The sequence below is a fragment of the Lissotriton vulgaris genome, chromosome 4_1 (assembly GCF_964263255.1).
Source record: "Lissotriton vulgaris chromosome 4_1, aLisVul1.2, whole genome shotgun sequence".
Lineage (NCBI taxonomy): Eukaryota > Metazoa > Chordata > Amphibia > Caudata > Salamandridae > Lissotriton > Lissotriton vulgaris.
Genome location: NC_141691.1, coordinates 1,102,727,601 through 1,102,747,048, shown reverse-complemented (window position 1 = coordinate 1,102,747,048; position 19,448 = coordinate 1,102,727,601). Strand labels below are relative to the sequence as shown.

The following is a 19,448-nucleotide window of genomic DNA, read 5'->3' as shown; positions in this document are numbered from 1 at the left end:
ATGTGTTAAAAATACCTGCCCAGTAGGTTTTCAATAGACTTTATTCTTGCCTCTAGGTGGTAATATTAAAAATGGGGTGGAAAAATAGGGGTCCTAAACGTTATGTGTTAAGGTGTACCTATCAACTCCGATAGGTACACCTTAACACATTACGTTTAAGACCCCTATTTTTCCACCCCATTTTTAATATTACCACCTAGAGGCAAGAATAAAGTCTATTGAAAACCTACTGGGCAGGTATTTTTAACACATCACTTAGTCCACTCCACTATCACACCCGCACCACACATAGTCATTTGTAAGTGCTCCTACGTAATTCGCAAGTCGCAGCACGCCCCAGCCCGTAGAGGACTGGGATGGCCCCAATGATGAAGCATGTCACCATGGGGCAACCCTGGTGAGTGAGGGGACACCTAGAAAAAGAGCAATTTCTCCTTTTCTATCTACTATACCTTCCAGACCAACCCCATTGAGTGTTGTGAATGGATTTATAGTGACCGGTAAGGCTCTCAGGTATCTGGTAACAGAGACCTTATGTTGAATATACGGTTTGCAGGAAACCAAGAAAGAATGTGCTGCTGAAGGAGGCGTGGAATTGGTGAGAAAATATTTAGGACTGTGTGGAGGGGATTCACCAATCACAGCCTAGTGCACAGGATAAAAGAGGCACCTAATCATCAACGTATAAGCACACTTATGAACCTGAGAAGAAACCATCTATACCATGGAAGACTTTGTCTGACTTCAGGAAGCAGAGGACTTGAGAACTTCTGACTCCTTTGGCACGGAGGGACTGGAACTCTTTGGGTTTAAGAGTTTGACCTCCTTTTTGCTAGCTCTAGGTATATAAAAATAGAAGGACTTCTGATAGAAGAGGACCCAACTGACTAGTGAAGGCTGAGCCCAACAGGAGCCCTGGTAGAAAGAGATTTAATGACTAGACGTCTGTCCTGAGGACTGCAGGAATGACCCGGAGGAACTTTCCAGCAGTTGGACGAAAGTGGTACTTAGGGCCTGATTTGGAGTTTGGCGGTCTTGGAGTGAGCCACCATGTCAGGGCCGTATTCAAAGACCGCCAAAATATACGGCCGCCCACCTGCCAGATTACGAGTTATCTCCTGGTCTGACGGGCGGTCCTTTGGTGTTCCCAGGGCAGTGCACATGAAAAAAGGCACAGCAATGGGTACGCCACAGCCCGTTCCTGCACGACAAAAGTGCAGGAAAGGGGGTGACTGCACACGGGGGGCACAACATGTGCCCCCTCTGCAGGCACCCATGGCTCTAAAGTACCGTTGTTTCCCCACTGTGAGAAGTTGGCCTGGTATATGATGTCCACTTTTCTAGTGAACACCTTGCACCAGTCCAAACAACCCTTATGGTGATGGTTATAAAGTCAACCTTATAAACCAGCTATCCTAGAGGTAGCGTGGACAGAACAGTCTTAGGCTAAAAGACTCTTGAGTGCGTGTAAAGCCAGCTGTTTTACCATATGTAACCCCTTGAATACCAAATTAAAGGACACCACACAGGATATGTATAAAATATATATGTATTTATTCACTAACACACTCCTCTGAACTCTTTATGAGGTCAGAGGCAAAAGCACATAACAAGTTACACTTAGAAATACTTTAAATAGCACAATTTACAGTTAGGCCCTATGTGCGCGTAAAACCATATACTAAGTAAGTGGTATAAGAATCACGACTTGAAAAAGGAAGATGCCTAGGGCCTAGGGAATTGCAGGGGCTACACTATCTGACCCTTAGGGTAGGAGTAGGAGGCCCACAGGCGGCGCGTGCAGTGTCAGTACACTCACGCGAGAGTCAATAGAAAGTCAATAGGAACTTAAAAAGGTAAGTAATGAAGTTTTAGGACACTTCCAGTCTAACTAGGATTACACAACTAACAAAACTAGACACTAGGATAGTCAATCCCTACAGGAGCACTGAAGTACTCACGTTACCTCACCCACGGGCTGCGGGTGCATAGGTGTCAAGTGTGTCGGGTTTTCTAGTTTTTTCCTAGGGAGCCTTGGAAGAAGATGCTGCACGCGACCAGGAGGAAGCTGTCCGGGTGGATCCAAGGGTGGATCGGAGTTGAAGAAGACCTGAAAGCAGAGGGGACAGAGTCTAGGTCACTAGCCAGTGACCGGGTGGAACCAGGAAGGAACCAGATGTCATCGAGGAGCAATCAGGTGCTGTCGTGAAGCTTGTTGTTGCAGCCACGTGGACCAGGAGGTGTTGAGGATGACCAGGTGCTGAGAGGAGCTGTCCCACGAAGGTTCTCGCAGATGGAGGGGTTGGCTTCAAGCTCGGAGCCAACAAGCCTAAGCAAAGGCAACCCGCGCAGGATACACAAAAGGCTTCTGGTGCAGACCAGGAGGGTCTGAGGTACTTCACCTTTGCAGGGAAGCAAGGGCCAGTCTGGAGCAACCAGACCAGTGATGGGTTTTCAAAAGGATCGTCGCCACAGGGCTACTAACCAACTGGCCAGCAACCAGACAACGCGTCGAGCAGAACACAAGCAGAAGGGCCCCACGCAGATCTCGTTGAGTGTGGAGGGCTGGTCTTCGATGCAGGTGGAGCTCGGTGTCGTGGTGTCTCAGTCCCCAGTGCACAGCTTCGAGGATGCCTCAGGAGCTGCGCTGTTAGCAAGTTGAAGACTTTCCAAGTTGCCTGGTTCCATGGGTTCCGACGCCTTCCACGGGGCTCAGCTGTGCTGGAGTCGTGCAGTGGGGTCAGAGAGGTCTGGGAGTCAAGGTCTTGTCGGGCTCTGATCTCGGGTTCCGGCGGGAACGGGGACAAAGCAAGCCGTCGAGTTGCTGGATGGTGCCTGGTTGCCCAGGGTGGTCACTCCTTGGCCACAAGGGAGATTCTTCAGTCTTTAGCTCAGGTGAATGTCGAAGGGTCCAGAGTTTCATCTCAAGTCGATTCCAGGATTAATCTAATCTCTCATGGGTCAGATCCTACCTTTATACAACTAAAGGGGGCTGGTTTGTTCACTAGGTCCCTCCTATGGGTGGGACCAGGAAGGGGGTGGTTACACCCCCTCTCCTTTGTCCAGTTTCGCACCAGAGCAACCGGTTTGAACTGGGGTATGCATGAAGCACCTAGTGTGCTCCAGGCAGTGTCTCAATCTATTCAGCCCTCCCTGTCCCAATACACATCCTCCTGTCTGGGATGGTGCTCGCACCTCCCCAAGCAGGAAACCTATTGTCCAAACCTCCGTGACTGGAAGGACTCCCAGCAGCAGGAGGTCAGACTTGTGTCTGTGGCAGCAGCATCCATTTTGTAACGCTGGGGCTCTTGTTAACTTTAACCTGGATAGTCAGAACTAACATGTCTTCTCCCTCTAGAAGGGTGGAATGCTACCTCCGTCACCAGAATTGGCAAGGGGGTAGTATTCCAAAGCATATGACACCTTACACGACATGTTTGGATAACGCCAAACCAAAGTTAGCATTTAACCGCGAGGTTCATAATGCACTTAAGAGTATATGGCATGGCAATATCATAGAACAGCTATAAGGACATGGTTCCGAAAGCTGCAGACAGGCTCAGCTCATGCTAGAGCACCATCTCACACATAACCAAGCACTCTGCCTCCAGGATTGTTAAGCCCTGCCATAGGAGTGACTTATAGGTTACTATGGGTCTATATGTAGGCAGGTATAGGAATACTACACCTAAGCAAGGGGTGATTACACGACCTTGCCCCAGCTGAGTGATCAGCTAGTTGTGTCAATTTAGGTGGCAAGCCAGGGGTGGCATAATATATGCTGCAGCCCCTGGTAGGCCTTGGGTGCACCTATGCCCTGGGTACCTATGGTACACTATACAGGGACTCACACGGGTGACCCAATATCCAATTTGGTATGTACCTACAGTACATGGAGTCCATTTTACAGAGAGAGCAGATAGCCTGGGGTCCTGAATAGCAGGATCCCAGGCCAACTAAGTCGAAAACCAGTTAAACACTAGGCAAAAAGTTGGGGGCAACCATAGTCAGGTATCCACCTTCCTACACTCACCACCACAGTATTCATGGCAGCCTCACTGCCATGAAAACTGTGATTGTGAGGAAACTCCTAATATGCTTGGCTGTGCCGCAGCAGCACTGCCAGCATTTTGGGGCCTCTGACCGCTGCACCACTGCTGCGGGATCATTGATATGGCGGATGGAGCGCCATTCTACACATGCTGCCAAACTCGCAATCAAGCCATTAGTCATTTTTTCCACCTCAGGAGGACCCTGGCAAGGTGCTGCTACTTCATCAAGAAAGGCATACCCTACATGGCCAAGCAAACCATGCTTGTCCCACTAGGAGCCTGCTGCTTGTGCCATAGTGACCAGGGCTGAGGTTCACTGAGAATTTTGTTGGGACCCAACTAGGGTGTGTGTATTGTTTTGGTAAGGATACCTTGTTCCCCAACTTATATCCCACTTTTCCATAGTTATGTTGTACTGTACTATTTTATATTATCAGCGTTTGTATAGCGACTTACACAATTATTATTTTAATTTCAATCCATCCGTTGTATATCACTGTTTAGCTGTGTTAGAATGTTTATGGTTTAAAAAAAATGTGCACATTTTCTAATATAGTTATTGTTTGCATTGGGTAATTTGAAGCAAAATTAGTTTGATCTTGTCAAGCATCTTTGTGTGTGTATTGATGGGTGTGCCACATGACGGTGACATTTTTCCTTGAGCTGAGTGGCTCCTTGTCTCTTGACAGGCTGATACAGAGTATTGTTTAGATTGGATTGTTTCCTGGGTAGATAGCTACAATGTGATGTGAGTATGAGGGTGATGTATGCTTAAAACTAACTTTGTCTGATTGATCTTGAGAAAAATGTTGCGATGGCGTAAGGAAAATAATGTTCAGCTGTCAATGTTTTCCCAACTATATCGTCGTGGTAGCGTGTTGTGTACATGAGGACATCAGGGTTATGCCTGTGTTTTCTGTTGGAAACAAGTGAAATATAAGCTCGACTGAAAAGGTGTTTTATTGTGAGTATTGTTAGTGTGAGAAAATGGAAGGATCAAGCCTTATCGCAGAAATAGAGAGGTTTTTGGCTCCTACTTCTAGTTCACGAGTTGTCAATCTGTACAAGAAAGAAAGTATTTTAGTCACTCATTGCTTGCCAACTGTGTACTTTCCTAAGATGTGTCACTATCACTTCAAGTTTGATCACTCAGTCTTCCTGTCCTTCACATTGTTTTGTTTTTCTCATACTCTGTTCCTCAGCTCTGTTCTTCCTCCTTAGAACGGCAGGATGTTTGTGTGCTCTCTTGCCACTTCCCCCTTCCTTTACTTCTGGCTCCTGTATTGTGACTTTCAACTGGTTGTTAAGAATGTCTCTTGGTCTTCTTCAACAATCATCAAAGCACCAATGGATGACGTGTCAGCAATTGGTTCGCTGCTGCTGTGTCAATGTCTTTTCATATTTAATGCGAGGTATTCACATTACTTTGACATCTGGATTTTTAATGTTCGTGTTCTTCCGAGTATGTACTTACCTTGCAGCCACCAATCAACATGAGGAATGTTTCTGACTAACCAGTATGTGCTCATATTATGAAGTCCTCCAAAGGAAAGTCTCTGAATAAACCTATGTGCACTTACCTTAGGAACACCAATCCCAGAGAAAGAACCCTTTAGCCATTCTTGGTGTTTAGTTTTTATTATGAGAACTACAATAGTAAAAAAGAGGATTGGGATTCACATTGGATTTGAAGTTATTTGAACCTTGACAATTTGACAGGCCTAAAAAAATATTCCAGATATAAATTCTGTACAGGGTATGGCTCAAGAAATATCCAAGATTCAGGATGAATTGTGAACCAGAGAGAGCTTTAGTGATCAATAATATAAGTCAATTAGTAGGGGTACTACCTTCTATTAGTACAAGTGCTCCAAGGGTTATCTTGCAGTTTGAAGTCGGCTCTAGTCCTCATTATTCAACAGAAACTATGGCTATATCGTCTTAACAGGGTAACAGGGTGCTTGCCTAAACTAATAAATATGGAGGTGATCTACATACCTTCCAGACTTTTCTCGAAAAATGTATGCTCAATTTTATGCCACAACCATATTATTTCCAATTGGTCAAGATTAAGGTTGCATTTGTTTCTGTCCTATTTAACTAACGATGCAATTTTGTGGGTGATGCCCCCGATTTTGAACAAGAGTTCATGGCTGAAGAATTGCAAATACATTTATTCAACAATTTTGAGTTATATTTGGCGAAGACAAGAATATTGTATCTGCTAACAATTGGCTCTTGATGCTATATCAAGGGTCGACAAACCCGTGAGCTTATATAGCTCATTTCTAGCTACTGAAGCAACATGGACTCAAGAAGCAGCTACTGTTTAATTTGACCAAGAATTGCTACAAAAATGCTTTATCATTACGTTATCACTACATCAACAGCTTTGTTCGGCCTTACTTCTCCAATCGATGGGCAAAAGAAAAATTCATGAGGAGAATCTTAAGAACAGGGTATAAACCACCTGGGCTGTTAAAATGGAGATGTCGCCAGTAGAAGAAATCAAAGATTACCTTTGAAGATTTACAATATGCAGAAACATTTAACTAAGACTGAGAAAGAGACCTCTGAAGTAATGTTTTTAGGATTTGTGATATTTGAAATTGGCATCAACATGGATCCTAGCCAAATCACAACAATCGAAGAGTGGCCTCCGCCCAAGAATGCAAATCATTTTCCAACTTCTACCATCATTTCATACCAGACGTTTCCGATATCATGAAACACATTATGACTCACACTCAGAAATGAATTTCTTTATTTCTATGGATTTCATTGTGATGCTCTCGTTGTCTATTTAATGTCACTCAGAACCTGTAGGAAATAGGGTTATTTGTTGAAAGGGATGGAAGCCCTGCTCAGGCAACAAACAAAAGTCTTGTCAGGGTGAACCACAAAAGTCACTAAATTAACCTGTGCTTTACCTTCTGATACCTTGGCACACAGCAGGTAGGTTCACTTAGAGCCAAGGTGTAAAGTATTAATCCATGAAAGGGTAAACAACAAGCTAAACACAAGACCCAAAACAATTATTTGCAGTGAACAAAGCCAGGCCTTAGCTAGTACAAAAACAGTGCATATTCACAGTGTTCATATATCAATTAATCTGACCGGTACAAAAGGGGGTGGTGATGGACGGAGCATCTGAACCAATCAAACACTCACAACAGATCTGAGTTTAATCTGTCATCATTCTTTAGGCCACTCTGCCACCCCAGTTCAGACATGGCCATATGCAAATCAGTCTGACCCTGTGCCTCATGGGAACAGTCCAGCCCGAACTGCCAAACCATGCCTTCCCTGGACCAGAAACAAGCTTCCTAGGACCGGTTTCTGGCATTACAACCGTCTTCAGCCGGGCTTGCTTGAATCCAGTGGCAAAGTGAGCAAGGGACTCACGTCTGAGCATGCTCTGCCAACTTATGGCAAACAAAGCGGTACAAAAGCGGTACACCCATGGCTTGGCAGTTCGGGCTGGACTGTTCCTATGTTTTTTTTCCATATGTCTAGGAGGTAGTCTCCATAGTCCTTATGTTTCTAGCAACTATTTTTAATAATAATTGTATTTGCTTTTTATCTATTCACTTGATGTATCTATTTAAAACTTTCTTTCCTGACATTTTACACTAGCCTTCACAAGATAGCATAAGCATCAATTTATATCTTAGTTATAAATTATGCATCATAACATTATAAAACAACATTACCCTGTGGACACATTTCTCTTTACATGTACATACACACATTCATCACCAACATATTTAGAATATAAACACTTTAACTATTTCTACAACAAGCACAGTTTTTTATTTACTCTAGACTATACACTAGGTTGGTAGCTATTGGTCACTTCCCTCTACGCTCAAAAGGGGATAATCCTCAAACCATTCACCTCAGATTCCATTGAGTGACTTCCAGACATTAGTTCTGGGATAGCGATTTGAGTGTTCAGTTCTTACTGGAGGTAGTTAAGCGTCCATTGGACTTTCAGCCGTCTCTCTATGTCAAAAGTTTGCACTCCCAACTTCGAATCACCCATAATTGAGCACTTCCAACTTTATGCTGAGAAAAAATCTCTACGGACTATGTTTCACCTTGGCTTGTGCAATGTTCATACACAATCTTGCATTCAATAACCCATTTATATTTCATCCAAGTTTACCATTGCCATTGAAACAAGTCATATAATATACAAACATGGAACGAAGTCCACATTGTTTTCACCTCAAAGATGACGAACTCTGGGTCCTACCCGTCCCCTGTGTATAGGCAGAACTTTAGATAACACGGTGTCCTATTACCTTGTTATAAATGTGCAATATTCTATAAGTGGTGTTCTAATGACAGCATTCGGTCAAGGGCAAACATGTATCTTGGCTGGTTCACCAAATGTTGATGGAAAACTGGAATAAAAAAGAGACAAGACATCTCTTGGCAAGGTAAAAGTAGGTTTACTTATTATGGCCAGAAGATTGGTCACCTCTGTGGAGCTAAAAAAGCTGATCTCAATTTGCTGCTTGCATGCGCTGCCTATATAATTGAAAACGTGATGACCTAAACACAATTGTCTAAAAAATCCCTCACATTTAATTTTCTCCTTAACAGTTATCTCAAGGAAGTGGCACATTTCCTCAGGCTTTGTCTGAGTATGTGAATTGGAAACCTACATACCTGAAAACAAATTTGATGTGCTTTGCATTCATAGGTGCTTCTTCATAAGCTAAGCATGAAATAAATAAAATGTGTTTTGAAACTCAAACTAAGGATTATATATTCCACCCTTTAAAATTGCAATGCTATTATTGGAGGTAATCATAAATAAGCCAAAGCTCATTGTAGTTCACCCCAGAGTAGAACATAAAAACATCAATACTGTATTAGAAAAGTTGGAAGATACACACTCTTGAAATAATTTCAATGTCAACAATATCTCTGCCTTATACAGCTAATTACACTGAGGACGAATCCCGATGCAGCGACTCAGAACAGAAGGTTTCATTTCACCCAAAATCAAAAGAAAGAAGATTCTAAAACATCCACATCCGTCACCAGTGTGAATCAGGCCAGCACATCCAGATTAGATGGACTGCAGTCTGAGAATCATCGCTTAAGGATGAAAATCACAGAGGTATGTTTATTTTTTCACCTGGTTGAGATGTATAATTCCTTGACATTCTGTTAATTTCAAGATTGTCTCTAGATGTGGTCCCAGGTTGTACTTCATAATAAAAGGTCAACATTAAAGAACTGCGTTTGTTAAACCTATGACACACCTACTTCATCTGCATATTTTGTGAACAATGGCGGAATTTAAAAACAGAAAGTGGTTAAGTGCAATCTACATCCTTACCAACTCTAATGGCATTGAGAGCCACTAAACCTTCTCCTGTATAATGGGAAGCAGAAATAGAGAGCAATTGCATTACTATTATTAAAAATAATAGACTGCCTACTGCCTACATATACGTGTAATAAGTATGTTTCAATGCCAATTAAGATTCTTTGCAATCTAGTGCAAAGGTACACTTTTCAGCCACAGAAATGCAGAATAAAATTGCAGTATTTTTCATGTATCTATTTTTATGGAAGGTTCCCTTTAGTGTGATGCATGATGGGAGTTCATGCAGCAGAGCTCCATTGTTGGGATGGAAAAGTCCTCTGCTATGCGCAAAGACGGATACTCCTGCCTTGAGTACCTAACTATACTGTTGTCTGGATACCGAATGCTGATTTTTTTGTCATAGGTAAACATGGATCATGCATGGGCATATGCAGCACAAGTGCAGTGGTGGCAGTATACCATGAACTGAACAGTAGTAAGGCACAGGTCCTTTTTAGGTCGAGCTGCAGGCAGCACGCATGAGCTGTTGTCGCTTGGTGTAGGAGGATGTCTCTCTTTATAGTGCACTAAAATGAAGTACAATGTAATGAGTTGTTGGACAGGCCACGTGAAAGGCTTGCTCCCTCCCCGCACGACCAGGCCCGAGCCCGGCCCTTCAGGTGTTACACGCAACAACCACCCGTTTCCCGTCTCATATGGGACCCCTGCCCCTGGACATCTCCCCATCATGGGCCCCATTCCCTACCGGCCCTCTCGCCCGGCATGGGCGCCATCTTGGACACAGCACCACGAGGCCGCCTGGCCTCCGATCGACCCCAACCTGGGCCTGGCCAGGCCCCGACATTCCGGCACCACCATCCACCCAGGGGGTGAGCGGACTACTTGGCAGGTCAATGGGAGAAAGAGGTGTCGATGGCTCTCCCCCGCCAGGTGCCGATCGCCCCAGCTCCCCCGGGCGCTGGCTCCACCCCCCTGCTGGGTGTCTGGACTCCCTCATCCTGGACCCCCCGACCTCCAAGTGCGAGGGTCCGGACATCAAAGGGCGCCAGACCTATAACTGGGGCAGCTCCAGAGCAGGAAGGCAGTTGTATCCTGGAGTCGAGAGACGCAGTGAAGAACTCATCCTTGACGGACTACTGGCGCTGCCGTAGCCCTGCCTTGTGAACTATCGACCTGCCTGCTGGCGCTGCCGCAACCTTCGGAAACCTTCATCGTCGTCGGGACCTGCTGGCGTGGCCGCGGACCGTTTGTAACTACCACCTTCATCGGGACCTGCTGGCTCCGCCGCGGACCGTCGCTACCTTCAACCATCCCGGGACCTGCTGGCTCCGCCGCGGCCCGACCATCTAGAACGCCGAGCTCGAGGATTGTGAGCTATTTCATCTACCAGATTGGTAACGAGACTGTCCCGCTACCCTTTCCCCAACCAAGAGACTAGAATAGAGGGGACCCCTGAGTCCAGACCTCCTTGTACCATTTCACCGTACTTGAAGTTTTGCTTATAAAGAACGTTGAATCTTATCCGTGTGTGGTGTACCTCTGTGGGGGGGAAGTTACTTGTCTGTACGATCGCTGGAGACGGCTCTCCCCGGAGACCTCTCCCCTTGTCCTCGGCCGACCCTCCAGGTCCCGTCTAACATGAGTATATAGTGATTTCCTTATTGATTGACAGAGGCAAAAACAATAGGGCTAAAGGTCTATTTTGTGGTAGTGTAGGCGAGCAGTTAGGCTTATTAGAGAGTAATGTTAAACATTTGCTGTACTCACATAGGCAATAAATGAGACACACGCTCAAAGAATAAATCCAAGACGAAATTAGAAAAAGAACTATTCTTTATATATAGTTTGTAAAACCAAGAAATGTGTTCAAAAGTGAGTACTGTTTAAAATACCAGGTTTGAAGTAAACAGCTGTTTGATATTTTCAGTTGTCATTAAAGTAATTCACAGCTATGTTAAGCTATGGAGAAAACACATGCTGCATGCAGTCACTTAACAGCGACTTACCGGACCCTTCCCCTGGACTTGGGACAAGGTCCAAGGCAGCACCAGCAGGTCACCTTGATAGGCACTGTGGCATCCCGGTGCAGTGGTGTGTTTTTCAGCATTGGGAGATTTTGAGTGATTTTGATACTTAAAATTGGAATTGAAAGCTTTTTGCGTGACGTTAACTTATGCAGGGCAAAACACATGCAGCATACAGGTACTTAGCAGCGACTTATGGGACCAATCTTCCAGACTTAAGGTGATATGGGGCAAGGTCCAAGGAAGCACCAACAGTTCACTTCGGGAGGATTTGAAGCATCCAGGTGCTGAGGTGCATCACAGCATCAGGTGCCTCATTCACTTCAATGGAGGATTGGTCCAGTCACAAAGAGGCTGCAGGGTTGGACTGGGGACAAGTCTAGCGGAACTATCTAGGGGGCTCGACTATTGCGATGTGCAGGGACATGGGGCACCTCAGGTTCTCTTCTCCAGGGCCCAGGGGCCACGGGAGCAGAGGTGTCCACAGGCATCAGGTTTTTGTCACTGGTCGCGGTTGAGGGGCCTCCACAAAGAGGCTGCAGGCACCTCAGGAAGTCCACAGTTGGTGAGTTCAAGGTGGGCTGTGTCTCTGCTGGACTGGGGGACCACTTTGGCACCATTGGCCAACTTAAAATCAGGCTTGGAGCGATTAGAGTAGTGGTGCTTTGTCTGGTTTCTGGCAGTCCCGAGGCCGGCAGTGGTTCTTGGGTGTCTGTAGGATGCAGGAGAATAGCTCCGCTACTCCACATGAGACTTTTAGTTCTTTTTCAAAGGCAGGCAGTCTTTCCAGGCTTTTGAAGTCACAGCTGCAGGCTGGGTCGACTTTGGCGCAGTTTTCTATGAGAGATGCAGACAGGCCGACGGGGCTGGTGCCAAGTCAGCTGCTTCTTATCCTTACCTCGGCTTTCACGCCTCTTCAGTCCTTCTTCTTAGGTTGGCAGGAATATGAAGTTCAGGGTCCAGGGGTGACACCTTAATACTAAATTTAGGGGTATTACAGGGAGAGACAGGTAGTAGCCAATGGGCTACCTACCTTTAGGGTGTCTACCCCCTCTATATGACCACTTCCTTTGTGGAGTGGGCACAACCCTGAACCTAATTGGCTAATTCCCTCTAAAACAATGTGAAGAAACTGAAAAGTGGGCCCACACCACCTGCCCCACCGTTGGGGTGGTGCTGGATGAATGTGGGCCCACCTCCTAATCTAATATTCTCGCCTGTCCTCTAGCCAAATATGTAGCAGGACAGGGGGGTTGGTATCCTCCTCTATCTGGAGATGCCTGTGTTGCATTTCAAATGTGGCATTACCTTTGAAACTTCCCACTATGGAATGCCATTCCTGCCTGGAGGAGGTGTGAAGCACCTCCACCCAGAGCAGGAATTGTTTCTGGTCTTGAATTATTGGATAGATATGTAGTAAGATGCAACCATAACAAATCATTACTAATTTTATTTTTAGTATCTAAAAAAGAAGCTGTTTCTATCCTGTGATTATCACATATAGGATTCACTAGAACGGATGAGACAGTTTTGAAAATCCTTCCAACAAGACGCTATTTGACAGAAAGCAATGACAATATTGAAGACTAATAGCTTGGCATTAAAAGCAAAGTTGTATTTAGAAAGTAATAATTAACCCATAATATATGTTTTTAAAGAAAGGAGAACATTTCACTGCAAATTGTTAGAACATTTATGCCAAAACATGTTCCAAAATGCATTAGAAAATTACATAGAATAGCATGCGAAGCAGTGTGTCATCTTCACTTTTGCATGAACAACATAGATTAGAGTTTAAATGATTAATATTAGAAATACAGACTGGGATAAGAAATAATATACATTAAATTAAAACACGATTGAGTAATTTATTGTGGCATAGATGTTTCAAATAATTTGCACCAAATACTGTTCCCTATTTTACATCAACGTTTTAGACTTTTTAGATTTCTATGATGCAATGCTAGGAGTGTTATTACTTGATAGAAATTCTGAGCAGGTCATCAAATTCAAGTACTGAAGGTAACATAAAAAGAATATGTGGGTCAATCATCTTTTTAATGGTGTCCAATCGACCTCCTATCCCCAGGAGAGGGAAATGGGCAACAATAAAATTCAATTAAATTCAATAAATCTTTATTCGGATATAAAATAGCCATAAAAGCACAGCTCAAAGTACCAGCAAGAATACATACAATTAAAAACAATATACAATTTAAAAACAATAAGTACACAGGGGCTTGTCGTATACAACACGGACAACGATAAGAAGAGAATACATATATTATAAAGGGGTCAGAGTGTGTCTTAAAAACGTATGACAAAAATGCCCATAGCAAGTAGCAGCATAAAATGATAAAGTGCAATTAGATGATTGACAAGTAGCAGCATAATATAATAAGAGTGCAATCAAGTATAAACAGGATAGCAGCATAATATATTAAAGTGCAATCAAGTAAAAACTTTAAAATTTAGACCATAATATATGTGGCAACGATTTCTGCTAAACACCATCCGGAATCCAAGCTTAAGATCCATGTCAAATAGCAAAAAAATTTAATTTATAAAATACTCATTGAGGCACATGAACAAACTGCCACTTTCAGAAAAGAACTTACACAAAAGATCAAATCTTCCCTATTTAGCTTGAGAATGTCCATATATGCTGTTCTATAATCAATAGTGGCAGTTGCCTTAAAGAATGGAATCAATAATTGTTTGGTGTATTTTTTGTAAAAACTACAAAAGAATAAAAAATGTAACATTAATTGATTGCAACGCTTGCACAGGGGCAGGGCGTTTGCTCAAGGTTGGTGTTAAAGCCTATAGGGAAGCACAGTAGATATTTTAGGGTGCTTGCCCTAAGGCGAAAGAGCATGATTCTCTCCCAGCGTCTTATATTCTTTAAAAGATAGCTGGATGGCAAATGTAAGGGGGGCAATTTGCATTCACCAAGGACATATACCTTGCAACTGACGATTTCAAAAGTTCTGTTGCATGCCTTGAGTCACTATATCGTTCATACAGGGCCTCTTGGAGGGTCTTTTTATTTATGCCCTCCATGTCACTTGGATTCAAAAGATATGGTCAAGATTCACGCTGTACAAGCTTTTTCTAACGCCTGGCAAGCCACGGTATTTCCCCACCTTCATCACATTTAAGGCACTCAGCTATAATTTCTCTTGTTAAATTCGCTGCCGGATTTTGCCAGACTTTTGGCCAAAATAAGGCCAGGCAAGACCTAATATAATCTTCAATATAAAATAATTTTAATTCCTTATGGCAAACAAAAATTGAAGAAGAAATTGGAGCCCCCAAAAGTTTTCGGCAGAATCTATTTTCTTCTCCCTGAATGCTACTGCATTTGGTGAACCCTCAAACTTCAGCACCGTATGTCGCAGTGGGAATACACTGTGATTTAAATATTTTAATTATAGGTAGCACTACCTCAGATCTTTTAGGTTGGGGGAGGCAGAAGATTGAGTTTGTGGCCTTTAGGAATTTACTCCGACTGTGCGCCAGGTGGGCCGCCCAGGAACCATTGTCTGAAAATACTAGCTCCAAGTATGGAAAGGTGCAGGTGCATATCCAACGTTCAGATCTTGGTGATTGAATGAATTAAGTTCTTTTTGGGGGCACAGCTCATTATAAATGATTTTTTGAAATCACTGCAGAGATCTAGGCTAGTTTCGAGTAATAAATTACTCAACCTAAAAACTGCCATTGCTCAGCACCGGTGAGACCCGGCCCTTTTAGCCCTGGGTATAGATGAAACTAAGGAAGATAGCGCACGTGGTTGCTCTGTTTAGGAAGAGATAAGTTAGGGAACCTTACTATTAGCCATGAAGAAAAAATAAGAAGAAATATGTGAGCGCCGTTGAATAGAGGGACGTCATGCTATTTACTCCTGTAGGTTTCACAGTGAGAGAGCAATGAGAAGGCGCCCTCATGTGTTTTAAAGTGGAAATGGCTATGAAAGTTGTGATTTTCGTGACATCTTTTAAGGCATTTAGAAAAAATTCAGAGTATAATTCACAAAACTGTATGTTATCTTTAAATGGAGGTTGAATATCCTCAATAGGACGCAAGAATGGTTTTGACGATCCTGGAGAAAATTATTTGATAAAAGATAAAAGTTGTAGGGAAATAGTTTCCTTTGCAGGAGATGACATGGGAGGTGAAATGCAGAATCTCTATAAAGGGCTTTCAAATGCGGTTTACCTTGGTGACGGCCGTCTCTGTAGGCACTACTGTAGTCGTCCTTCTTCTGGATGTGTACAGGGAGGAGGGGAAGTCGGAAAAAATACTGCAGCACTGACTTTAATTTGAACTAATTAAGTGCAATACAGAACAGGTGTGAAGTTCTAGGACTGCAGAATGAGATGTGCTGTCATCCACAGACTATTTGCCTGGATTTACACTGAAATCATCTCCCGTTGCACTTCCAGCACGACTTCGGATTCGGTCTGGGTTGGATCTACACCAGTGGTTCCCAAACTTTTGACTCCTGAGGACTCCCATTGAGTCACCACTTCAAGCCGGGGACCCCCAAGCAATTTGTATGAGTTAAATTTCAAACATTAAAACAGTAATTCGAATAAAATACACATGTGTGCACACAAAGCAAATACTCAAAGTACTAAGGATTTTGGTGCCAGATGTACGACCATTTCATTTAGCGCCTCGCAATTGGCGACACATTGCGAATGGCAAATTGCGAGTTGCTAAAAGAAATGTACTCTGTTTGGGATTCCCAATGGGGTCGCCAAATTGCGAGGTTCATTAATATTAATGAGCCTCTCGCAATTTGCGAGCCCATTGGGAATGCCAGGCCTCCCAGCAATGGTGGCCTGCTGGGCTCTGCAGGCCACCATGTAGGTGGTAATTGTGACTGTTTTGCGACCGCAAAACATTTGTACATGGTTTTGAGACTCGCTATTTGGAAAATAGTAAGTTGCAAAACCTATTTAGAAATTCGCAAACAAATTGCGACTCGCGAAATAGGCTATGTACATGGCCCAATAGCTTTTTGCATGCGCAAACGGGTTCGCAAACCCGTTTGCGCATATAAAAACAGATCGTACATCTGGCCCTTAGTATTTTATATTGAAGTAATAGCCCCTCTGTCACATGTATTTCATTTGTTTTGTAGCATTTCTCATACCATTGTAGGATTTCAGAGCACTTTACATCACACACATATAGAGACATTGAATCATACATGTAAATCAGGGTGTATATAAAATGTTTAAAGAGTGCTTGGTCTGGAAAAGCACAAACTCAGGATTCAGAGCATAACACAGTGGCTAGCATTGACTTTAACATTAAAAATGTATTTCCACCCAAATATATCTTTTTAGCAGCATCAGGATAATGAATAACTGGGACAAAATAGAAGTTACTAACTGGTACCATGCAGTTTGCAAGCAGCTCTTTGATGACAGTTTATAGGTCCCTCTGCTAGATTACGATTGTCACTTATGACATGCACAGTAATAAAGGAATCTCTGTGACAAAAGCAGTAACCACGAACCTAGGCACATAAAATGCTGCTTTTTAAGATGCATGTTAAAGTAGGCACATTAACACTCTGTGCTACATTAGTTAAATTACAGCTGCCACTGAACAAAACTCTCCTCTCTCTCCAGCAGGTACATTAATCACTGGCATTCTCTTGACACTTTTATTGTTGCTGGAAAGCTGCTAATTATACAAGAAATGTTTCTGTGCTTTTAAAACTGTTGCCTACGGACCCCCTGGGAATGTGTCACGGACCCCTGGGGGTCTGCGGACCACAGTTTGGGAAACACTGATCTACACCGTTGTGTTGTTTTAAAGCGGATTTATTCCATTTACCTCATCTCAGAGATTTTACTACGACACCTTATTAACGCATGATCAGGGTCGAAATGTCGACGTTAATACATGGCTCAGTCTTAACAAATCTCTTGCTGTATATTATTGAGCGGTCCTGCCACAACCAGAGATATTTTCTTAATTGTTGTTCTGACCATTCTTCATCTTGTACATATTTATATATAGCGTCACTCTTGTATATATGTACTGCACTACCAGCACTGAACACTCACTGTCACTTTGAAACACTTGTCACTTTGGAATTGCGCCTCACTTTGACAGCCCTTGATTTTTTTTTTTTTTTTTATAAAAATGTGTTTCTAAAAATGTTTTGTGAAAACGCAAAAGTAACAAATAATAATCATTTTTGCAAGTAATTTTGAGTCTTTTTCTGTATTTTTGTGTTCCAATATCTGTGCTGTTGCGTGCTGTGAATTATCCCATTTGTAGTACTCTCTGGCATATTGATTACGCAGAGTGCCACATAAAGTACTCTTAACAAGATTCACCCTTATTAGCGATGTAATTACTTTCTTCCCGACAGAGCCACTGTAGCTTTACTCAGTTGTGAAGTTCGTCACATTTTATTAAACAAGCACCATTATGATAGAGGGCACGAGAGTTGTCATAAGGCAGAGTGTTTCCTATAAATTGAAGGTGGAGTGATTTGTACTTTGAAGCAAGCTCTGACGAGCAACGGCTGAAACGAAACATTTAAATCAAGCCAGTGTGCTTGGTTTGTTGGTGTTGCTCTGCAGGACTTCAATGCCCAGAGGGGAGGAAGGGCTACTATGGCTCACTGTACGGGGAGGAGGATGGCCAATAAAAACGATCCCTTAGTGAAGTCGCCTGAGCTGAAACAGGCACCCTAAGAAGGGACAGTTGAGACGAATAGACCAATAGAAGGCCAGCATTGTGGAATGACACCAGAAAAAACCAATGGCAATTGCTGAGTTTGCTGGAGCCAATAGAAGAGGATACAACAGGTCGATCAAGGCTGGACCTAAAAAGGGACTGTTCTCCATGGGAGTGCAACCCTGAAATAAAAAATTCAGGCACATGGAAGCTGTCTCTTTACTTATGTGGGGAGAATAAGCATGCCGTTTCTTGACTTCTACAATCTGTAGGGTGGCATTGGAATGGTAGAATAGTAGTAAGTTTGGTTGAGGGAACTCCGCACATATCTATGGTACACTGCCATTTGTTTTTTTCTACCTTTTCTTATTTATATACAGGGGCGTCATTAACACCTCACTTTGGCAGCTGAGAGGTAGTTGTCACGGGGCAATACTTTGCAAAATGACAATTTTAAGTTGATATATGACATTTTGAAGTCGAAGGCAGGGAGGGGTGAAGCGAAGAAGAAAGACGAAGGGAAGGATGTGGAGAGGATGAATAGATGCAGAAATGGATGGATCGCGCGAGGATGGGTGGATGGGTGGATGGGTGGATGGGTGGATGGGTGGATGGGTGGATGGGTGGATGGGTGGATGGGTGATGGATGATGGATGATGGATGATGGATAATGGATGGTGAGAAGAAAGGATTATCGATAGATGAAAAGTAATGAAGGGGAAAGACAAAACGATCCGGCTAAGTGTGAATAAAAAGTAATAAAGATAGGGAGAAGGAATGATGCATGGATTTAAAACAAAGAAGGTTGGATGAATTAATACCTGCTGGATGGGTCGATGGATCAATGGATTGTTGAATAAAAGGAATATGTATAGAAAGGAAGGAAAAGGGGAAAGAAAGCAAGATAGAAAAAGACAAAAGGGTAGAGAGAAGGAAATGTGGATAGAAACGACAACTGGATGATGAAAAAAGTACCGAAAGTTTAGAAAGAAAGAAGGAAAGCAAGATGTAAAAAGGCAGAAAGAAGAAAGGAGACAAAGAATAACAAAAAGCTGAAAGAGGGATATTCGAGCATTTCATAACTGCCTCAGTGGGAGCAATCTATGGGATGACTGCTGAATGTGCTTGCCTCACCCCTTCGCTCAGAGCTACTAGGGGTATAGTTCAAAGTGAGTTTTGTTTCCATTTTTTCTGGCCACTCCTTGTTTATATAGCACATTTTTAGCTTCATACTGTGGTTCTGGTTCCGTTCCATTTCATTTCTCGATGTTTCCTAACACTGTCATTGTATTCAATCTGTCAGGTGTCAAGCGC

General features: G+C 43.2%; 1 protein-coding gene across 1 annotated transcript in view; it reads left to right on the top strand.

Annotated features, from left to right (window-relative positions):
* GABBR2 (gamma-aminobutyric acid type B receptor subunit 2) overlaps nucleotides 1–19,448 on the top strand; it is a 1,712,046-nt gene that overhangs the window by 1,642,938 nt on the left and 49,660 nt on the right. The window contains exon 16 of the mRNA XM_086967412.1: nucleotides 9,004–9,186. Within this exon, the coding sequence (XP_086823538.1) occupies nucleotides 9,004–9,186 (183 nt within the window). The remainder of the gene's footprint in view (nucleotides 1–9,003; nucleotides 9,187–19,448) is intronic.